This window comes from Eulemur rufifrons, chromosome 16 (genome assembly GCF_041146395.1).
Source record: "Eulemur rufifrons isolate Redbay chromosome 16, OSU_ERuf_1, whole genome shotgun sequence".
Classification (NCBI taxonomy): domain Eukaryota; kingdom Metazoa; phylum Chordata; class Mammalia; order Primates; family Lemuridae; genus Eulemur; species Eulemur rufifrons.
In genome coordinates, this window is record NC_090998.1 from 11,801,836 (window position 1) to 11,825,039 (window position 23,204).

The 23,204-nt window shown below is 44.1% G+C and overlaps 1 protein-coding gene across 3 annotated transcripts in view; it reads left to right on the forward strand.

Moving 5' to 3' along the window:
- The window catches only part of ETV6 (ETS variant transcription factor 6), a 221,393-nt gene that overhangs the window by 78,368 nt on the left and 119,821 nt on the right, over window positions 1-23,204 (forward strand). For 2 of the 3 annotated variants that reach the window (XM_069489514.1, XM_069489516.1), the window contains exon 2: window positions 13,919-14,048. In XM_069489514.1, coding sequence (XP_069345615.1) covers window positions 13,919-14,048 — 130 coding nt within the window. The remainder of the gene's footprint in view (window positions 1-13,918; window positions 14,049-23,204) is intronic. The other variant, XM_069489515.1, reaches the window with a different exon arrangement.

Here is a 23,204-nt window from a genome sequence, read left to right on the forward strand (position 1 = left end):
CATTCAAAGGCAGCCTTTGAAATTAGATTGACTTATTTTTCTGGTATGAACTGAGGAAAACGGTTCATACCATTCTGTCTCCCAGTGATCTCATGTATGTAAAATGTTGTCACGCAGTGAGACAGCACGTGTTTATGTCTTTAAGCGCCTGACAAAAGAAGTGGAAAGGGAAGCAGCCTTGGCCTTTGAAACGGAGGCTCTTGGGTAAGAATAGCGTGCAGTGCTTCTTCACGCATTTTAACTCACCTGATTCACTGACAACCTCATCAGTCGGCACAGTTGGCCCCGTTTCATAGCCCAGGAGAGTGAGACTCCGGTCGGCCCCACCCTCTTTTTTGTCCTTTTCTGGGGGCAGAATCAGCGTGGGGGAAGGAGTGAGTATGGTTGCTCAGGCTTGCCAGTAGGACAAGCAAAGCAGACAAGGGTGGCTGGAATTGGTAATAGAATAAATGCAAGTTGTGTTAAACTGGGTGGTGAGTCTTGTAAGAGGTTGATGATATGGTGTTGGGGTGTGTGTGTCTTACCCAGGGTCCTTATGTAGCATTCTTCCTCTTAAGAAGGGTTCTTTTGGGTGAAACGTCAGTCACAGCCTAAGCAGCCTGTGTCACTTTTCAACAACTGCTTTGCCCACAGCCTGGGAGTCAAGTTGGCACAGCAGACACAGACGTGCTACAGAGGAACTTAGAATCATGTATTTTACCTTTGCATAGAGCTTTTGTTTCAATTCTGTTTTCTCCTAATTCGACATACATCTTTCCTCTGGGGAGTGCAAATTATCCTTTGGGGAAGTTTCAACCTCTATTTTACGGTTCAAATTCTAGATGGGTGGAAATAAGTCATGTGCAACACAGTGCCCAGAGCTTTAGGAGTCACAGCTGATTTATATTTTTTAGGTATCTCCTAAGAACGATCGTGGCCAATTCAAGAGTGATCCACCTGAGGAGAGGCTGCGATGCCCAGTGCTAATTTGTGTTGGGGAGGGAAGCCGAAAGTGCAGAGTAGCATCCTGAACCAACGTGTTTCTCAGCTCCCAGGGGAATTTGTTAGGTAGTGAAAGAGAGAGAGAAGTAGTAAAAGAGCTTATTAAATGGAGCCTACACTGTCTTCTTGCTGTGGAGGCTCATGGTTTTTGAGTACAGAGGGCAGGAAAGTACCCCCTGTGTCCTCCGTTAAGTGGCCTCCAGTTTGGAGGACTCTGACTATTGCTATTGGAAAAATGGAGGAAGAGGAGCACGGGTCATGCACAGTCATCTATCCAGAGTTTATGCTGTTTCTGAAAGGACAGGGAGAGCTTGTGCCCCTCCCCTGGCGTCCTGCGTGGTGCTGCTCCATCATCTAACCCGCAGCTCAGGTGGTCCTCACTAGCACTGGGAATAGCAAGTGCAGCAGAGAAATGGAATTCTTAACTTACTTAATTTAAATGAATTTTAATCTTAAAAGGTACTCGACTCAGTTATTAAAAGCCTCTTTAGGTATGTTTAGAATAGCTTGGGTATGTGAATTTACCTTCTTAACTGTGAATTTTATGAACTGTAAGTACAAATCAAGTATTTCTGGTGAAAATTTTAGTGTCTGATTTGAAATGTGCTAGAATGTAAACTAGACACCAGATTTCAAAGACTTAGTATAAGAAAAGGTAAAATATCTCAGTAATTTTATATATTGATCACATGTTGAAAGAATATTTTGGCTATATTGGATTAAGTGTAAGATACTATTTAAATTAATTTTACCTGTCTCTTTCTTTTTACCTGTGGCTACTAGAAAACGTTAAGTTACACATGTGGCTCGCATTATAATTCTGTTGGCCAGCGCTTGTCTAGACAATGCCTTGTGGGATCCATCAGAAGTGTTATTAGGACTTTCTAGGGAAGGTTGCTAGACTTCAAAAGTTAGAGGCACATTTTCCCCCACTGTGTTAATAGGCTGCTGTTTTATATGGATGGGTTTATGACAATTGACGGTTGGAAAATAGGCTTTAATAAGAGTGAGTTAATTGAGAGGATAGCTTTTCCTGTGTTAATCAGAATGATTTTTAAGTGCATTTTCACCCACTCAGAAACCACTGCTGATTCTCCTGGGAACAAAGAACTACATTACTGCTTTGTCATTTGTGTCTGTTTGGTCCTTTCAGCTTTTCTGCAGGCAGAAATCTTGGTGATCGTTAGCATGGATTTGATTTGCTGTGGCAAGGAATATGAAGTAATACAACCTAAGGGGAATTCCATTGCATGAAACGAAATATTAGCACTTGTCAAGCTCTTGTTGCAACCCTACAAGCTCCAAGTGATTTTCAGAGTCCCTCCTTCAACTTTTTTGATAAACTTTCCAGATCTTTCTATTTATGGATTTCAGTTTTTGGCAGCTACGTGTTAGAACTGCTGTTGAAGCCCCTGGTAAGGCTTGACTGGTGATGCTATAGCGCGCGTTCACAGCTTGGTTTGCAGGTTGCTTTCTAAAGATGCAAAGAGAATTCCTGCCCACTCTAGTAGCTTGAACACCCCAGTGAATTTCAGATGTTAAAGCCATGTTCACGCCACAATCCTATCACTGCTTTAGAATTGCATTTTACCTAAAAGAAGCAGAGATAAAATACTAGTAATATCAAAATGCTCGGAAATTGTTGAAAGTTTTGTCTTACGGGAAGAAATTAAGTTTTCAGTGGCTTTTTTTTTTCTGTTGAAAATGTTTTTATTAAAGATTGAATAAATCAGCTAGGTTCTTGAGTAAACAACTCTTACCCTTCAGAGTCACTTTGTACATAGACTTTGTCATGAGGACCAATGTTTTAAAAATGTTATAGGCAGAAGGTGTGCTCTAGAGAAAGACGACAACATCGGGTTTAGGACTGCAGGCTGCATCCAGAGCAGTTATGTGGTTCATTCAAGGATCTTGTTAACCCTTCAACCTCAGTTTCTACTTCTGTCAAGTAGGTTTTGTGCTAGTTCTGGTGACATGACTCCTGGGGTTACTAGGAGGATATAGCAGCATGTAATTCAAGGACGTTAATCTTGGTAAAGAGCCTCAGCAGGCTCAAGGTTTCTAGTAGTTTAGGGTTCTAAGATTTTATTAAGTCAGCTGCTTGGAGTTCAAGGCATTTCTCCAGATTATAATGAGTTGATAGTTCAATGTGCAAAAATAAAGACCTAACCATAGTAAGTAGCAAGGTTACTTTGAAAAAAAAAAAAAAATATGTCCCACTGGCAGCTTTAAAATGGCACAGATGTGTCTCTGTAGCAGCCCTGACAGTCCTCATGGGGACTGTTCCCCTCACCTAGGGAACAGCAGCAGCTCCCCAATCTCCAAGCTGCTGGATGGGGACCCATTCTGGAGCAGGAGAAGGGGGTCTGGGGCCTGAGCACGTGCAGACAGACCCTTCCCTAATGGGTGAGGGGGAATGCAGTGCAGGTGGAGTGGGTTTTCCTTTCCCCTTGCTTCTCCTTTATTAACCTGTCCTGCTCCTGCCGCACGCGAGAGCAGCCAGTGCTGAGAACACGGGCTCTGTGTGGAGCTCCAGCAAGTGAAGCCGAGCAGCCTGCCTTGGGGTACACGTGAGGGAAGAGCCAGGGGCAATTGGGAGAACAGAGGAGCCACCGCGCAGACCTGTGTGGAGCAGGCGTTCATATGTAGGTCAGGTAGTCATCATTCAGGAACTTCCTGTATTACTGATAATCTGTGTTTTGTGGTTATAGGCAGCACAGTGGTAATTTACTCAGGAGGGACGAACAATTAGCAAATTGATTAGTAAGGTTTCTCAAACCTGTTGTGAAAGAGAATCATTTAACACGTGTCTTGATTTATTCCACCTAGTTATGTCTTGATTTAAGGCAGTGATTTGCAGTCTTAACACTGCCCATCGGAATCACCCGGGGGAGTGTTCACACTATCAATGCCTGGCTCCCGTCCCACGGACTCTGATTTACTTGGATATTAGGAGTTTTTAAAGTTTTTCTCGGTGATTCTGGTAGCTCAGATTCAGAATACCTGATTTAAAGTGTGTGTTTAGTAAATTGTGAGCTAATTCCGTGTCCCTGAAGGATGTGGACATACAAGCATTTTTTTCATGTACTGTTGAGCACTAATAGTCTTTTTATTATTTTTCTTCTTTCATTTTTCCTTTTGAAAAGCAATGTGGCAAACACTAATAGTTTTAATGAAGGCACAGGACCTTATGTAAAATAAACTATTAATTAGTCTTGGGCTGCAGGAGTGTCCTTATTAACCCAAGCTGCTTACTATTCTGTTAATCACTGTGGTCTACACAGTGCTGCTACACACACTGCTGTATTCCGTTCTCACTCCCATCATTTACTCTTTAGAATGGTATTAATGCTGATGGCATTGTCACAGTAATATTCACCTTGTTAGCAAACTTGTTATAGTAATTAGTTGTCAAAAACAAAACTCCCAGGTCTTTCTAACCGTGGCCACATTGAAGGGAATGGTGCATTTGTCTTGAGTCCTTATGGGGAGTCTTGTGTCTAAGAATCAGGGAGTTTCCATGATTTTTGACAAGTATAGGTAGAAATTACTTGCCAAAATGATTACTTCTGGAAACGTTTTTCTAAAAGAGAAAACAGGTGTGCAATACTCCTGATCAGTGTATAAGGTTGTTTCTGTGTTACTTTTTGGAGTTATAGAGTCTGGGGGAGGGGAGAAAAATCCCCATTCCCCAGTCATTGTCGATCTTCAGTCTTTTCAGTTATGTTACGTCCATTATTATTTCAGTTAGTTATGTCAATTTTCAGTTACGTTACTTTCCCATTTTACGACATAAAGACCGGTTTCATTTATTAAAGCATACATAAAAAGTAAGGCTAAATTTGGGGCTTCTCAAATTCCTCATCCTATTAATGCCTTGCATTAATAGAGAGCCTTTGTTTCAAGAAGCTCAAAATAGTTTACATTTCATCTCATTTATCTCTGAAATAACATTATGTGATGGTAAAGGTTGGGTATTGTTATCCCCATTTCTCAGACGGCAATGCTGAGGAGACGTCGACTCATTTCTTTTACGTTGCTTCTTAAGTACAGTGTCATTTGGTTTTGTGGAAAATTGTTTTGGTAGTAAAAATTTTCCGGAGATATAAATCTTTTCCAGTTCCGGTTTGTGCTTGTTACCCTAGGTACAGTCAACAGGGCTTTTCTAGTGGTATTTATGTCTCAGCCCGAAGTAACCCAGGAATTATGTGATATCTATAGAGCAAGAGGATTTCTTCAGTGGGACAGTGGCTGTAACCCAGCCTCCTCCTGGAGGGATGGGGCAGGGTCAGGGCCCTGTAGGCTTCCTGCAAACGGCTTCCTTGGGCGGCCTAGAGGCTGGGCCAGCACTGGAGCAGGAGCCAAGCACGCAGCATGAGGCACCATTCAGCGTTTCTCTGCATTAGCCTCGTGCGAATTAGAATGTCAGTCTTCTTTCTCCCTTGGCTCTGATGTTGGGTCTTTAAAACCTCAAGTTTCTTATTAGGTGTGTGTGGCCCATCTAAGCTCTAGACATTTTGTAAAGATAAAAAAAACAACACAAAACAAAACAAAAAAAAAAAAAAACAACCTTTTTAGTTTTGGAGGAAGTCTGGGTTGCCTGCCTTCGCCATCCCAGCAACTCCCTGGGCTGTGGGTTTGAACTGTTGCTTCTCTCTCTCAAACAAGACTCCCAGGGTATAACCATTAAAGAAAGAAATGAAAAAGAGCAGAGCCCTGAGTGACGCTGTAACAGAAGAAAGCTACTTGAGGAGGAGGTGAGGGGTTTGTGAGGCGGGAGAAAGCAGGGGAAGGGAGGGAGGCGTTCAAGTTAATGCACAGGTTTCAGCCCTTTGGGCTGCCACTGTCTGCAGAAGCCTCTCATCCTTTCCTCCGCCCAGGTTTTAAGTCCTGTGAGTTGCCCGGGGAGCTCCCACCCCAGGGCCACCGTGATCGATGTACAAGAGCAGTCACGTGGCACTCGTACATGCCTGCAAGGTATCTCTCATCTGGGGGGGAAGAAATTGAGAAGCCTCTCTAATGGCGCCCTTGATACAACTAAATAGCAACTCTCTCAGTTCATTACTTGTTAGCCCCGGGCAGGGACAACACAGATTGGCTAATTGTAATCGCCAAACCATTAAAGGGAATAGCATTAATGGAGGAGAAAGCAGCTAATAAGGAGCCGAACTTGGCTACTCTGTTGCACCCAGGATGCAAGCTGCTGTTAATTTAAGTACCTGTTTCTCCTGCTATTAGAAATAGTTCTGAAGAAAGGATTTAGCAACCCTCTCTTTCAAAAGGTGGATCAAAAGCTCAGGGGCATTTCTGGATAAATCTAACAGCAAGAGTTTATTTTTTCCTGGAGGGTAATGCCTGATGGTTCTGTATGAATAAAGTCACGCCACCTTTCCTATACTGAGGCGGTGCTGCTGACTGCTATCAGTAGGACATGCACTTTTATGGTGTTTCCAGGAGCGGTATGTGTCCCTGAGCTCATCTAATCTCTGCTTTAAGCAAAAGCAATCATCTACATCGTGGCAGGGATTAGAGGTGTAGTCTGGGACTGTGGAATGGCGTGAATTTAATTTTCCTCTCTAGGTCTGAAGCTTGAAACCTTGTACATCAGTGCTGGGTTCCAGCCAAATGAGCTAACCATCCACGCACCCTTAAAGCTGGGCCCACTTCATAGACCTCCCTGGAAACCACAACCTGGCATTAAAAGGAATCACAGCTTTAGCTTCTGCTTACTATTCATGTCAGAAATATCTAAGAAATTCAGAAGGAAAAAAAAAAATTTTCATGGCATCTCAGAAGTGGAAAGGATCTTAATTAAAATGTTTTAAAATTGGAACAATAAGGAAATCTGTTTGAGTTTTTTTTTTTTTTTTTTTTTGCTTTGGTGCTTGTCTTTAAAGGGATTGTTCCTGGTTCTAGAAACTAGTGCCTTTTCAAATTATATTTGATAGAACCTTAGGATCCTGTGAGGGGACTTAGGGGACTGATTGATAGAGGAGACTGTGTTCATGTTTTATTTGGAACTATTCCACCCACCCTGTAATTAATAAGCTTCGACTTCTAGGGAATATAAGATTGTATAGAAGCAGCATCTTGAAACCTTCAAGTTCTCCTACTTGAGTTCCTTCCCAGTGCAGGAACCCCTTTTAGAGTAACCTCCTAGCCTCAGCTTAAGTCAGCTTTAGGGGAATGCATAAATCACACACACGTGGAGGTTTCAGCGGTTAGAAAGCCCTTTCTTCTCTTGCTTAGGTACGTGTTGCTGACTCTGCCTTCTGGTAACACAAGTGAGCCTTAACTCTCTTACACTCGTCCGCCTATATTTGAAACATCTCCGAGGATCCCTTAAATCTCCCCCCCACCCCCCACCCTGCAGGCCACATACACCGCAACGCCTTCATCCCTTCCTCAGAGAGGCTTTGCTTGGACTGTGGCCACTGTGATTTCTGGAGGTGGACCCCGCTCCTTCCTGGTAGTTGTGTCAGCTATAGGCACCCAATAAATGTTGTCAGGGTCCTGTCCTCCTCACTGCTCCTGTTTATTTCACCTGTGCATTTGGATTTGCTGCTCTGGAGTAAGCGGAAAGAAGTTGAGTAAAGGAAATGATTTTCTGTTGTTGTTAAAGCAAACGTTAGGGATTAAAAAGTAATATGTTTTTACTCAAAAATACCCAAGGTGAGATTTCTTTACAAGGTCAAGTTATCATAGGCACAAGCAACCTGTAAATGCCCTTGTGTCCCACAGTTAACACAGATCCCTGGATGAATCTGAACAGCGACTCCTGCCCAGAGGTCATGCCAGGAGAACCTCTCTCCTGTATCATCTAGAGTCCCCTTCCTTCCTTCGGCTAAATGTGTTTAAACCCTCAGTCTGTGCTCTTCAGGAGAGGCAACAGGCTTAAGAAAGTAGGCTTTCTGGCTTAGGTGGTCTGTTGAGTCACCCTCAGGAACCCCACTGGAATTCTGTGAAGAGTGAGGGTGCAAAGCAATGAACTAGTCCAAGGCTGAGTTTTTACAAGCTTGAACTTATCTCTTGGAATTCCCCGTAAGTTGTGAAGTCATTGCCGACTGGCTGGTGTTACTTAAATATAGATTCTTATTTCTGCTTTTGATTAGAAGCAGTTCAGAGGAGTGCAGTTAGACCAGCCTGCACCCTAATACCAGCTGTACCATCTCCTGAGCTGGCGATTTGAACAGGTCGCTTAACCCCTGCAGTCTTCAAATCAGTTTCCACATGGTGGAATGGAGATAATCATGCCTTCCTTGCAGGATTATTGTGAGGCTAAAATAAAATAAAGGCTTCATGGGAAGTACATAGCACATGTTCCCTTAATGCTAGCTCTCTTTCCTGATCATTGTAGTGACTATATTTTCCAAACAAAATTGGGACATGTGTTCTGAGAGGTTTAAGTATTTATATCAGTACCATATGTATTTATGGGTAAAATGACACAGAATTTTTAATATTGGGGCCATCCTGGAAATTCTAGGACTTATGCTTACATAATTTGTAATGCCTAGTACAGGCGTGGGCTCAGAGCTGACACTTGATGAATACTGAAATGTTTCTTAATCATAGGAAACAAAAAGTCAGTGACCTTTGATTGCAGGGCCTACTGCTAATGCTCTCGCTCGCTGACACTCTTTCTCTTTTAACCTCACTATGTATAGATAACACAGTTTTGGGTAAAAGGAAGACTTGAAATGCTTTGACTTCATTGTATCCATTTGACAGACACAAACTATCTTCTGATTGTAGGATGTAACCATCCAAGAAGGTAAGGAAAGGGACTGTCTATTTCAGCTCTACATAAGAACCCACATATTTCAGGCCCTGAACTATCTACATAAACTGCTAGGGAAAGGGCACGCGGAACACCCCACATCGGTGTTGAGTACAATGTGTCGGGTGCACCTTCTCCCCAAGGGCCGACAGGGCCATCTGGGTAATCTAGGGAGGAAGCTCTAGACACCAGTAGTGACGTTCCCACCCATCCTCATCTTCACAGGACACTCCTATTTTTTCCCCTGAGAGTACTGATGTACGTCCCGCAAGCATGTTAAAAGCCGAACACCGTTTGGGTTGTAAAAATCTCATGACTCAGCACCCAGTTTAGACATCTTCTGGAGCCTCTCTAGGATGTAAAGAAGGCATCCTAACTTCACTTCTGTGACTGGATGGATCTGGTTTTCTGTTTCACAACTTGTATTTGAATACCTGTGGTTGTCTTTCTGACCCCAGATCCTAGAGCGATACTGTTTCTTTCTGCAAAGATTCTAAAAATGTTACTGATTATAGCTGTGTGTACCCTGTATATATAAGAAAGAAGACTGACATTTACATCCTTTCTCAAAAATTTTTAAGTTTATCTCATGGAATTTTGGGGTGGACAAAATAGTCAATGTATTTTTTTTTTCCAAGTGAAAGAAACTGACTTTTAAGAGTGTTACTTTATGTTCTGGTATATGTCAGTTTGTATCCATGATGCCAAAAACCTAAAAAACTATGCAGCTTAAATTTCAGCTTATTCAATTTTTTGGTAATGTGTAGTTATAGCTTGTTATTGAAAGCTTATTTAATGAAAACTTATCTAATGAAAGCCAACATCACCACCTTGAATCATTTTGCATCCAGAAGAGTATACTTGAGTAATTGTATCTTCAGACTTCGGTTTAGTAAATCTAAGTAAACAGCTTCTCATAGGAGAGATTTCTTCTATTTAATCTATACAAGTTGACTATAGTACAAGCATCAGCTTTCCTAAAAGCCTGCAGGGTGGAAAAGAGATTCTTCCCTTAAAATGTTGAATATTGCCGGCATGACCACTCTATCTCTGGTCCCTACTGTTTTCCATCTCGTTTGGGTCGGGTCACGGGCTTTCATCACAAGGCTGGGACACCAAAGTGCAACAGGATGAAAGGGTGCCTGTGGCGTTATTACCGTCACCCAGGGAAATGGTCACCATTCTGTGTCCATGACACTCTTCCTCCTCAGGGCTTTCAACACAGGCTTCAGAAGCCATCACCAGGGGCAACCCTGGCATTTATTATAGGGATGGGCACAATTTCTAGAAAAAGTTCCTAAATCAAGAACATCTCTTCCGCAGTCAAGACATCTTTGAAATTACCTGTAAATCATCTTTTTTCGTGTATAACGAAATTCATTTCTGTTTTCCTTAGCTCCAGAAATGCTTTATCTTTATTTCTAGAACATTAATATTTAGTTAGCCATGGGCTCTAAGTTTCCCAACCCCACAGCCTTTCAAGGAGTTAATGGTGTAAATGTGCTAGGAGAAGTCCCTGTAATTTATGGAAGCTTTATATTGAATGATTTTGAAGGGGAAAGACTTTTTTAGTAATAATAATAATAAGCATTTCTTGACTGTTCTGTAATATGCAGCCAGGGTTGAAGTGAGGGGAGGAGAAATGCTATTCTTCTACTGAGCACAGAATGTCTAAAAACCTGTTTGACATGGAAGTCACAGGTTCCTCACATTCAGTTTAAAAATGAGCAGAATTAGATGGGTACCCTTCATTGGCCCTTCATGGTTGGGGGAATGAGGAGAGGGAACGAAATCATCTTGGTTTCAGTAGTTACACTTTCAGGAGACAACCCCATTCCATACTCTGTACCAAAAAAAAAAAAAAAAAAAAGCTTTCTATAATGGTTAGTAAAATTTCCGTTTCAGCCCTTGCCTAAAACTGTTTTCAGCCTTATTTTCTCTTCCTAGAGCTTTGTGCTGCTCCTCTCTCCCCATTCTTGACACCCTTCTCGAAGGTATTACAATTGGCCCCAGAAATTGCAATGCCTCCCTTTTGTTCAGCCGGTTGGTGTGACAGGTTGTATCTGCAAATTTGAGAGCAGCATGTTTTATTTTTCACAGCATCTAAACAATAATGTAACCACATCACGGCATTTTTAGTCACATCATTGACCTACATTGGCAGTTTTTCCCCCTACAACACTTGAATGCATTAATACCACTATCTGCAGCATTTTAATTAGAGCAGTGGTTATAATCCTCTTGGGGAAATTGGTACCCCTCCCCGCCCATAATGTTAAATAAAACACTGCTGGTTTTCATCTGTCTGACAATTTAAGTCACCTTTAGAGGTGGACCAGAGAAGCAGTTGCAAGAGTAAAGAGGTTCCCTTTATTTGGAAAATTGGATGTTAGTCTCCTTAAGCTTCTCTGTCTAGATATCTCCATCCAAGATACTGGTATTTGTTTAATTTTTCTAACTGCTGATAGTCTGCTGATGTACCACTGTAGGTCTTAAGTGTGTGGTTATAGCAATAGAATAAAAAAATGAGGGCCTTATGAGTGGACCCTAGGGATTCACAAAAAGAGTTAAGTCTGTAGCGTGGGATTCCCAGGTGTGTGTTTTGTTCTCCTGGGAAAGGAACCCGTGCACTGGAGAGCGAACTTTCTGGGGTCCCCTGAGTGCTCTGCTGGCTGCTGAGCCCTGAGTTACTTTGGTGTGTCGTGGCTGCTGGCAATTTGCCCAAGGCTCTAGAAGCACCTTTTGCTTTTGCCTCGATTGGTCAAGGTGTCCTCTCTTTCGTTACTGACAGGTCTCTTCATTGAACCTTTGAGAAGGAGCTTCCGGCCTAAGCTTATGGTGTGGAATGCTGTCCTTCAGCTGAGTGGAAACCATCAGTGGGCCACAGTCTCTGTCTCTGGCCTTCCTTTTACTCTCATCATGAAATAGCATAGTTGTCTCCATCTAAAATTGTGTAGATCGGGGCTGGGCAGGGACAGCATAAAATCCCAGAGCACGTGGGGAAGTGTGGCATTTCAATGTAGCTGTAAGGGGTTGCTTTTAAAGAGAGTACAGTGAGATGAAGTGACTCTCAATGATAGTTTAGCAAGTCAGAGTATATACACCTTAAACGTGATACCCAGCTTGACTCTTTTGTCAGTAGACTGGAGGTAGATTTCCCAAGAAATAAAATCAGCTTTGAGGGCTGGGCTTCTCCCAGCTTGCCCTTGAGGGAGTTGGGAGAGGCTGGGATGAGGTGGCCTCTTGCTCTGATGGGCCAGCTGGAGGATCTTATGAGTGTCCCCTAGCTACAAGGGAGAAGTCTTCGTATTAGGAAGTACTATCTTTTTTTCTTGTGCTCATGCCATGCCATTTGAAGACCCTTTGACTGCACAATGTTTTCTTCACCCACAGTTTCACTTCTGCAAAAAACCCTAACAAAACAGAAAACTAGTTCTGGGAATAAAGTTAACAGTAGACATCCAGGCATATAACAGGATTAGGGGCTCATGTGAGGTTACAGAGTGTGGAGAATTTGTTAAAGTAGGGAAATAGACTATGTTTGAAACATTTAAAAGCCCATCTCACTTTAAAAAACCCCTAAACAGATTTTATATGCATTTCCTATATGTGTGTTTATGTCTTTGCCTCCTTCACCCCAAACAACCCCAAAGCAATCACCAAAAAGTATAACTCATCCTTAAGTTAAGAGTTTCTCAAAATACGTGTGATGTTTGGTAAAGTTCAAGAAAAATGAAGCTGAAGGTTTTGCCTCTGGGTGACCTTTCACAGGACATCTTGATTGATATAGAAATGAAATGTAAGATATATGTGCCTACTCTTAATTAAGAAATTGCACCAGGAAACTTTAGGATGTATGTTTAAACAGAAATATTCCAACCGCCCTAGTTGCTGCTGGTGGGTGCCTTAGGGAAGGTATAGAGATTCCATTCGGAAATTACAACAATATGTATCTATTCATTTAAAATCGAAACTTCCTACCACAACCACCAAACTTTCCAGGCTATGAGCATAAGAGAAGTTTTAATTTGGTTATAGGGCCGGGGACTCCCCTGCTTCTCTTTGCATATTTGATGAGATGTAAAATGTTAAAGAATCATCTTTCCAAAACATAAATATGCCCCTCCCCTTTACTTCCATCTACAATTTTCTTTTGCTCCTGATTTTTATTTTCCTAGTAGCACCTTACCGGTCTTTCCCTACAAGTTATTTTGGACCTTGTGTATCCCACTTTGCTTTGCCCAGTGAAACCACAGAAACTAACGGAAGTTATGTTTATGCATGGGCTGCAGGTCAGCCTGCTTGCTGTGTTGATCTGAGATGCAGATTGCGCTGCTGTTCTGCTGAACACAATAGTTGGTTTCTTGCCATTATTTGCAATATTTTAACTTAAAACTCATAATAATCCTTCCCTCCCCACCCCTTTGTTAGTTGATAAGTATCTTCAGTCAAACAGTACTTCCCTTAAATTCAGATAATTCTTTCAATAAACTCTGAAATACTTCAGAGGGAAAGGAAATGATTGATTCTGAGATGGAGAATGAAGGAACAAGGAGATATCCATTAGTGCTGCAGATAATTCCCTGCTATGAAGGAAAAACATTAAATGTTGGGTATTTTTGGTTGTGGTTGTATAGTGAGATAGGTAGATGATAGAAAAATCTTGCTCATGGATTAACTAAATCTGCAACTTACCTTTGCAGCCATCACTTTGCTTGTGTAGCTCGCACTCATTGGATCTGAGTATAGAGTCATACTTAGGTTAGAAGCTGAGGATATTGCCAGAGAAGAGGAAAGGTGACTTTAACATATGAATAAAATTAATTATGTGACCCGGGCAAGTAATTTTTGAGAGAGTTGCCTTTAAGCCATTCTCCTGGAGATATTTTTTTCATTCCCTTTTATCCGTCCTCTTAAACAAACCACAGGGGTGCACACCTATTGACCTGAGTCCAAAAGAAAAGCCCTGTTTTCAACCTTTCCAAAGTTTTATTAGATAGCCCAAATGCATACAGCGTCTCTACGGAGAGAGCAAACTAGATTGCTCGTGAAGCTGGTGCTCCAATACCCGCTCCCCACCCCCAGGATTCCACACCTCCATTCCAAGCTTTCATTGTCTTTTTCCCCCTCCCCTCTTCCTGCCCTTATTTTCAACAGCAGGAACGAGTTTCATATACACCTCCAGAGAGCCCGGTGACGAGTTACGCTTCCTCGACTCCACTTCATGTTCCAGTGCCTCGAGCGCTCAGGATGGAGGAAGACTCGATCCGCCTGCCAGCGCACCTGCGTGAGTGTTCGCGCTGCCATCGGGGAAGGGACCGAGAGGGACACACCCTTGATGGCGCAGGGTGGGGAAGTGGGCAGTGGGCTCCAGGCCAGACGGGGGCGAGCCCCCAGAACGCTTTCCCACGACTGTGCCCTGCTGCTTTGGACACTTTGGCCCCCACTCCAAAATGGCTTTGAAAAGTTTGAGATTTCTGTCCCTTGTTTCTCAATGTATTCATTTCGTTCCCAACTGTGACACGTTAAAAAATCTGGAAATGTGCAATATACAGCAGAGTCAACTAAATGTCCTAGGAGGCAAGATTTTTTTTCCTTTTGTCAAAGTTTATCTGTATTCCCAAATTCACGCTTACTCCCCTTTAATATTTTCTTTGGTCTTAAATTTTGCTCAGTTTCTGAGTCCTGCTTTGTTGAGCTGTGTGCTCTTCCTTTACGGGGCCTCCCTCCCGCTCGCTCTCCTTGCTGGCTACTTCTCTTCCCTTCATTTAATCTGCCAGCACAGGTCCTTTCCCTAGCCCCTCTCTCCTCCTACTCTCTCTCTCTCTCTGTCTCTCTCTACCCCACCCTCTTGTGCCCACTTTGCCTCGACACTGCAGTTTGCAGTATTTCCACCTTTCTCTCCCAATCATCCCCACCCTGCCTCTGCCACCTCCCCGTCTGAATCTTCAACTGTAATTTGGCAGAGCGCTGGGGCCCATGCACCTGTGCTGCGGATACTAGTCTCCAAAGCCGTTGACACCTGTCATTTCCTTTTTGTCTGTCTTTCCTGTACTGCCACCCAGCCCGGGTGATAAAATGCGATTGGGCAGCTGGGGAGAATGAATCACCTGATTCCCACCCTCATCACAAAAATGCCAGATTCTCTGGCTTACATGTTATCCTGAGGGCACAAGCCCAAGCTAGGGAGGACACTGGTGTCACCTTGGCCCTTTCCTGGTTGATTCCCAGTGACTTAAATGGTGGCATGGTCGTGCTCTCCATCTCCTTCCGGCCTGGTGATGCTCCCAGGTTGTTCGCCTCTCATCCCGTCCGTCCTCAGAAGGTTGCTTGCCGAAAGCGGGGAACAGTAGGAGTCAAGGACGCTGACTCTGCCTTTCTCTCTGTGAGACTTCAGGGAATCCGGTGACTGTGATGTGGGCAGCGGTGGAGGGCAGTTCCTGGGGAAACATTGCTGCCTTACCCCTTCTGCCTCACAGTGAGATCGTTGCTAGGATTTCTGCAAGGAGTTGGGGGCAGGAGAATCCGTCCCTCCTCCAGCTTGCTGTGAAGTTGCCGCCAATTCAGTCAAGATATTTCTGCTTCCCTTGGGCAGGAAGGTAGAGGACACAGGCCAACTCTGCCATCTTTTCCTCCACAATGACTTCTGAAGGAGAGGTTGAGACTGTAGAGGTGCCAAGGTCATGTCTGGGGGCACCATGGGAGCCAGACAGAACTGGAAAAAGAAACAGCAGCCGGGTATTAGCAAATATTCCTCCGGACATCATCGTGTGACTAGCATATTCACTAAAGGAATACTCACTTTGAGATACAACATGCTCATCCCGTGCAGGCAAAGCACTTCTACCACCTAATCTCATCCATTTACTCATCCCGCGTGCAGTTAGTGATTGCCTCTGCTGTGCCAGGCACTCTTCTAGGTCCCGGGGGTACAGAAATGAACAAACAACTCCCGGATCTTGTGAAGCTTAAATTCTAGTAGAGGGAAGGAAAAGGATTATGAACACTTGTCCTGAACAGGCTGAGGTTTCTTTCATGACTTTTTATTCCTCTGTTTTGCAATATTCCCCAAGGAGGCCCCAATTCCTGGTTTGCCTCTGGATGCCTTGACAGGTGTAAGCTCTTTTGCCATAGAACTGTGTCTCCACGGGAGGTTATCATGGCAGAACAAAGAAGCAGGTACACCAGCACCCCGACGGCCATCAGGAAGTAGCGCGGACTCTGCTGTCTGACCACGTCAGCCATTCCACTCCGTTCTCCTGTCATACAGCACTGTGTCTGAACAAGAGAATGTGTAACAGCCTTCCTAACTTGAAAATATTATGATTTTCTTCTAAGGCATCATTCTACTTGCAATTGTTTCTTCCATACTAACACTTGAGCATTTTATTGAGTAGACAGTTTCCTCTTTGGAAATGCTTACCAGCATTTTACTAACTCCTACTGCGTGCCTAGCACACGACCATAATAGCTACTATTTATGGTGGGGTTACCCCGTGCTGGACACTGTGGGAAGTCTTTTGTATAAATTATTTTATTTAACTCTCACAATAATACCTATAAGGTGGGTCTTCTTTTTATCTCTGTATTGCACATGAGGGCTTAGAGAATTTAAGTAATTTTTCAAGGTTGGTTACAGAACTAGTAAGAGAGTCAAGATTCAAACTCAGTTCTGCCTCACTCCAGAGCCTAGGCTCATATCCATTATGCCACCGTAATAAGTAGGTGTTTCATAAATGTTTTTTGTTTGTTTGTTTTTTTTTTTTGGATAAATGGATGAATTCAGGATTGACACTTAGTATTCACTGATGTGGCCATAGCATTGGTTTATGGCTGGTATCTATTCTAACTGTTGTTATGTCTGTTCTATCTGTTGACTAGTTTGTGTGTTGCCCTTGGATGAATGGATGGATGGATCTCTACATAGATAACTATAAAATATAGAACTATAGCACATTACTGCTGACCTTGGAGTATAATCAATACTTAGATTATGGATTCAGGTCAGGGTAACGGTTTTGCCTGAATGCTCACTCTAAGTTTAGATTCCTTTCCTGCAGAAGACCTGTTGCAGCACCATTGGTTCCAACATCTGGAATGAATCCTCCGAAAGTGGAGGTTCCCAGGCTCTTGCTGTTTGCCCTCAGCTGGGGCTTCCCGAATGAGGTTCAGCTTCCCCCCTCCCTCTCCTGTTCCAGGACTCGGCTGCTTGGCAATGCTGTTTGAGGCAAGCATACAGCCCCTGTGATGGTTGAGGCCATGCTGCACACTTGGAGATGCATCCCAGCCGAGTTTCCAAACCTAAGAGAAAATAAATACTCTAACAAGGGAATTGGGTTATTGCTCTTTTAATCTGGGATTCCAGACAATTCCCAGTGGAATGCTCATGGAAAGTACGGGGAAGAATCTGAAAGCCAAGACAGCAGCAGGACATTTATGGTATTGCTAGGTTGAAGGCATTTTTAGCTGCTTGTTTTAAAGAGATACTCACCAGACTGGTATGCCTTGAGCGGCTTCTTTTTTACCACCTACCATTGGTCTCCAGATACATCCTCTCCCCCCTAGTTCTTTTTCTTCTTTCACTCTTAAATCAAAATATATCCTTGGGGATAGGGATTGGGAGGTGAAGATCATGATATTTAAGAATCTCATACAGAGAGTTTCTCACCATTTTGTTCTGCAGATGCAGAGCTAGACCCAAGCTGAAGACACAGCATGACAAATTAGCAAGCTATTGAGAAGGAGAAAGTGATGCCTTTTCTTGTTATTTGCTTGCGATAAAAGCAAAGTGATAAATGGAGCAGAGTGTTAAGCAGTGACTAGGGGAGGACTTGCGAGGGACTGGCAGGTGGTCTGAGAGCCCAGGGGAGAAGGGCCAGACCCGTGCCACCCTGGTCTGACTTACTGCCCAGATGTGCAGGGTGGTGCCCACGAGCAGCCCTACAGCAGAACTCCCCTGCTCACCAGGAGAGCAAACACACGTATGTTTGTTGAGAGGATGGAAAGGGCATCTTTTTTTCTTTCTTCTTCCATCGAGGGTACTGAATTTTTTTTAAGCTTGAGACTAGAAGGGCTGAAGTACAACAGTTATAACAGGCAGGGCGGGGGGGGGGGGGGGGAAGTTCCATTCTTTAAAGGGAATATAAGCCTTTCATCGGAGTTTGAAAACACTTGAAGGACCAAGGGACCCCCAAGGGTGCCCGGGCAAGATCACTCTTGACTCTCTCAGCAGAGAAGAGCTCTTGCTGGGAGCAAAGGATGCCTTTCCCCAGTTCTCACCGGAGGCCTCGCAGTGTGAGGGATGGACTTTAACTTCCCTGCCCAAAGGGCCGCTTTTTCTAAACCCCTGGGAGGGTGGGTACCGGAGAGGGCAGTGGAAGGCGCCTCACTCGAGGAACCAGTCTGGTGATCGGCAGAGGCTTGTGCTGTGTTCCTAGCAGCCCGGTGAAGTGCCAGGCCAACTCAGGCCCAGCCACATGATAGCAAGAGAAGCATATTTCAGAGAGGCAGAATTTAAATAATTCAATGTCTTTTCTCTATCCTAAATTTCTTTTAGACACCATCATCTCACGTTCAGATGATTTAATCACATCTAATCATAGGTTGACAGTCGGCCGTTTGCCCAGAGACTGTGCAGTTTGCAGTGTCTGTTTGGCCTTCTGAAAGTCCTGTGAATGAATGATTTAAGAAGCAGGGACCTAGGACTCATTCATCATATTTAACTGGGCTGTGGTTTATGATGTTGTGGGTTAATAAATAGCCGTGATAGCTGTGCGGAGTTTTTGAGAGTTAGAACACCAGGAATAGTTCCTTGGCTCTATTTCTTTTCCTTGTGAATCTTTCAAAATTCTTACATTACTACTCCTGCTTGTGTGTGTTTAATAATTGAATTTAATGCCTTCCTTTGGAAACGTTACCTCGCTGCTCACCCACTCGGCTGTTCTGCCTTCTCAGCAGAGTAACGGAGTTCAAGACAGCCACGCGACACGAGAGCTGTATCAGAACCAGCGTAGTGAGAAGGCTGCAAGGCCTCTCTTCCAATTGGCTGCAGCAGCAGTTTTATACTCTTCCACGTTTATGTTTGTTCCCAAAGAAAGAGGCAACAATGGGAGCCAAATGTGATCATAGTTAATATTTGCTATTTTTTATGAGTAACTAAATGCCTTCATACGTATCATCTCATTGAATTGTGCGGCCGTCCTGGACATAGGTGTTGTTAAGTGTTTGATTGACAAGGTGACCGGCTCCAGTATTGTCCGGGTTCACCCAGCATGTGAAGGGCCTGTTGTGATTTCTACTTCCAAAGTCACCCGTCAGCTTTCTTGGGAGAAAGCCTAATGGCAGAGTTTCACGGCCTCGAAAGCAGAGGCCCTGCTTTGGGAGCCTGTGCGGCCAGGGGTGTGGGGGTTGGAGGGCAGGCTGGTTCCCTTGATGCCGCTGACCATGAATTTGTGCTGAACCTCTGACAGGCTGGCCTCTCCCTCTCAGTAGGATGAGGGAGAGGTGTCAGGATGACAGCTTGTCCCTGTGGATAATTTCTTGTTTTTTTTTTTTTTCCCCACCAGTTTCTACTGCCCCCCCCCCTTCTACTCTCTCGTGAGCTTAGTTTGCAGTCTCTTCCTGCAACCAGCATGCCAGGGCTGGTCCCACAGGCCCCCGTGGGCCAGCTCCAAGCGCGGCCGCCACCCAGGGCCCGCTGCCCCAGCGTTGCAGGAGGGATGCCGTTCCAGGAGCAGGGGCCCACTGCTTTTTGAAGTTGCCAGATAAAAACGTGTGGTAGTAGAAAGGACCTCAGTCCAGATAGACCTAAATGGGCATGAATTTCAGGGCTGGCACTTACTATTAGATGATTTAACCTCTCTAAGACTCAAATTTCCAAGGACGCCGACCACCGAGGGCTTCTTAGAGGTATCAGAGCTCATGGATGTCTAACCCTTGGCACGGCGCCCGGCCTGCAGCGGCAGGTTAACTCACTGGCGCTCCGTGTCAGCTTCCAGTTCCGGTGAAGCCTGGGTAGGAGGTGGCTTCCCCATTTGGAGGGGCCAAGGGAGCGTGCATGTCCTTGTTTGTCTGTTTCGCTAAAGAAAGGCCCTCGAGTTCTGTCTGCGTAGTATTGAGACTGATTTCTCCAAGTCACTGTGGAAATAAGCTTTACTTTCCAACTCTTCCCTGAGATTTCTGGGACCTCAGTTTTGCCCTAGGGCATTCTGTCCAGGGCCTTTTCCTACCGGAACATCTCTCCCTCAGTCTGGAACTTTCTTCACGGTCTTACCCAGACCCGTGAGTCTCCTTCCTCGGCCTTACCCGGTCTTCTTCTAAGCCCCGTCAGACTCCGCCATGCTTTGCCGTTATCCGCATTCCAAGAATGGCCTCTCCTCACGCAGCCACCCGTGCCATCACCGGCAGAGTTGAGGCAAGGACAAGGGAAGAGATGTAGTTCGTAGTCATATCTTAACGAAGCCATAGCGACTGCTAGCACGGTTGGCCGGCCACCAGCATTTTATGTTGTGTCCCCCCTTAAGCCTTCTTTTGGGGGCCTCCACTTTTCACATGCCAATGCTGAAAGCCTTTCTACTTTCCTCGCAGCACATGTGGCTGTACAAGGCCCTGGTTAGCTGCTTCAAACAGCTTGAAGAGAAAAAACAGCCCGCAGCAGAACCACCAGGATGCTTTGGAAGGGAAATTTCCTTTTTGGGTCTGCTGTCTGAAAGAATTTCCGATGCAGGCAGACGTTAATTCCTAGCTCCATGCTTCCTGATAAGGAAGCAGCTTCAATAAATGCAGCTATTTATAGATGTCTTTTTTTTTTTTTAAAGAAAAAAAATATATAACCAGAGGTTTATTGACCTTTTCTTTCACTTCGCATTTCATGCAGGGAGCTCTGTGTACATTTAAGGCAGTTCCTCCAGCATAAGCTTTGACAAAATGGCTCTGATCCCGTGGGGGTGGTGAGGGGAGGCGAGGATGAGGGTGGCACAGCCACCTCTTTAGTGTCACGGGCTCTGGATTGATTTCCTTGGAGTTCTGAGGTCGACATTTGGAAGCCATTGGCTTCCCTCCCTGGTGCTGTGGGTTATTTATGTGAGCCCAGAGGGCCCAGCTCTGTTCTAGACCCAACACTGAAAGGTTATGGCAGACTCAGAGCCATTTGACAAGTAAAAGAATGAGAACCAGTCCGTTCTGTGAGTAGAGACTGGAACAACAGGAAGTAAGAAACCTTATTTCCATTTTTCTTTCTCCTCTCTGCTGTCTCCCTTTGGATTTTCCCACCTATCAGTACCCCTGCGGGCTCTCTCTTGGCATGAAAGTGTCTGTCCATGAGCCCACGGCCTGCCTCGCACATGTCTACGCAGTACTTGCTGGCAGTAGGAGAAAGACTGAACTGTGCCCTCCTAAGTCAGTCCCACCTCCTCTTCGTCATCACAGAGCATTGGTTGAGCTGAGTATATGCAAATATGGTAAAGTTTCCATTCCAAATAACAGATCTTTTCTCTCATTCTGCTTCATGCCTGAGTTCCACCTCATCAGTAACTCAGACTCTGGGAGTTTCTGGCACGATGACTTTGGCATCTTCATCCTTAAGCTTTCCCAGGGGTGAACCTTAGCAGGGACCTTTAGACATTACTGGTTGCACTGTTGCTGCAGGTGGATTCTGATTCCCAGTTGCCTGTACCATGTGTGAGTGTTTTGGGGGTTCTTTTTTTCTGATCGTGTCTGAAGCAAGGGTAGAGCAGGATTTGAGAGATTTAAACTGGCCCTGGCTCTGGCCACATGGCGACTGTAACTTCCCAAGTATAGTTAGTCACCCTTCTCTGATATTTACTGCTTCCTTCTTGGATGGTGAGCTAAACCCCATTCTTTTGAAATTGGTCTCTAGTTCTGCTTCCTTTAGATCCTGGACACTAGTAGTCCTCAAATGGGGCTCTAGGATTCCAGCAATAGAAATGCAGATTGCCGATGCAGATAATGGATAAAGAGCTAAGGCTGTGTAGGAGGTGCAGGTTGGGTGTCTGGAAGGAAGAGGTACCTGTGCAGGGCTGTGCAGGGCCCACTTTATTTCACCAGCTCAGCTCAGGCTGAACTCTCTCCACTTGGGGTGGGGTTGTTAACTAAAGTGGTTCACTGAAGAGGGTGAAGGTTCATAAGGAGAGATGTGATAATCATTTTTTTAAAAAAGTACCTAGAACAAGTGTTGAAGGGTACTGAGTAGCATATCGTAAGAACAATTACAGGGATATCGGGCAATTTCTGTAGCTCCACTTTAGAAGTAACAATGTTAGAATTTAATTATCCATTTGTTTTCCCAAAGTGGCTTACCTTTGCAAATGAGTTTTTATTTTTTTTTAATTTTTATGTATTTTTTGGTCATTGTACCCTGCCTGCTAGCTTGCAGGAGCTTCTCCTTAGGGTCCATTCTGAGGCCAACTGTGTTGAAGATCATAAAGCCACTCCAGGGAATCTCTATGTCAATGATGTATGGAATAAGTAATAAGAGTCACTAGTATTTATTAAGCACTTTCTGTGTTCCAGGAGCTTTATAGATATTATTCTGAATAATCGCACACACTGCAAAGTAGATGTTCTACCTGAGGCTCAGCAGGGGGACATCACTTGTCCCGAGGTCACACGGAGGGTATGTGGAGGGGCCAGGATTTGAATCCACATCTAATTCCAAAACCCAGGCTTTTTAAAGTTTTTCGCTTCACCCTGTTGCTTCCTAAAAGTTTTAGGAACTGATGGAAGTTGTTTCCTTCCAGTTACTGGTTGGAAGCAGAAAATGTAAGCCAGCAGGCTGATTTAAAAAAAAAAAATTTTAGGCAAAATTTATATAAGTTACTGACAAGAAAGCCCAAAGGGATAAAACCAGAGATTTAAACCAAATCATCTTTTGAACTGGGAGGAAGATAAACTTTCATATCCAATCCTGTGCACACTATTGTCTGCCAAGTATTTTCTGCCAGATATTTTCAGGTATCTGTATAAATTCCGGAGTGTTAGAAAAAAAACTAAGTGAAGTCAAAAGAGGTTCACATTGTCCATGATTTTCCTTCTTTTAAAAAGAAATGCTCTACCTCACAGATTATTATTAATATTAAACAGTCAGTGATGTTATACTTGAATGGACATTGTATTATTGAGTTTACAAATTACAACACTGAACTTCTTAATAACTTACGTTAGCCAACATGCCTTGGAAAAATTGCCTGAGGTTTTGGTGCCTTAGTTTACCCACATGCTGTTGGCACTAGGACACTCCACAGCAGGGTGATGGAGCAGAGCTTGCTCTTCTGGGGCTTGGTTCTCTGGGCGCTGGTCCCACGTGGTGACGACGTGGGTCATCTTCCACCAATTCATTCCACCTCACAGGACTGTACTTCCCTCTCCTGTACAGTGAAGTAGGCTGAGTGTCTGGTTCCCGAGGTTCTTTCCAGCTCAAACATTT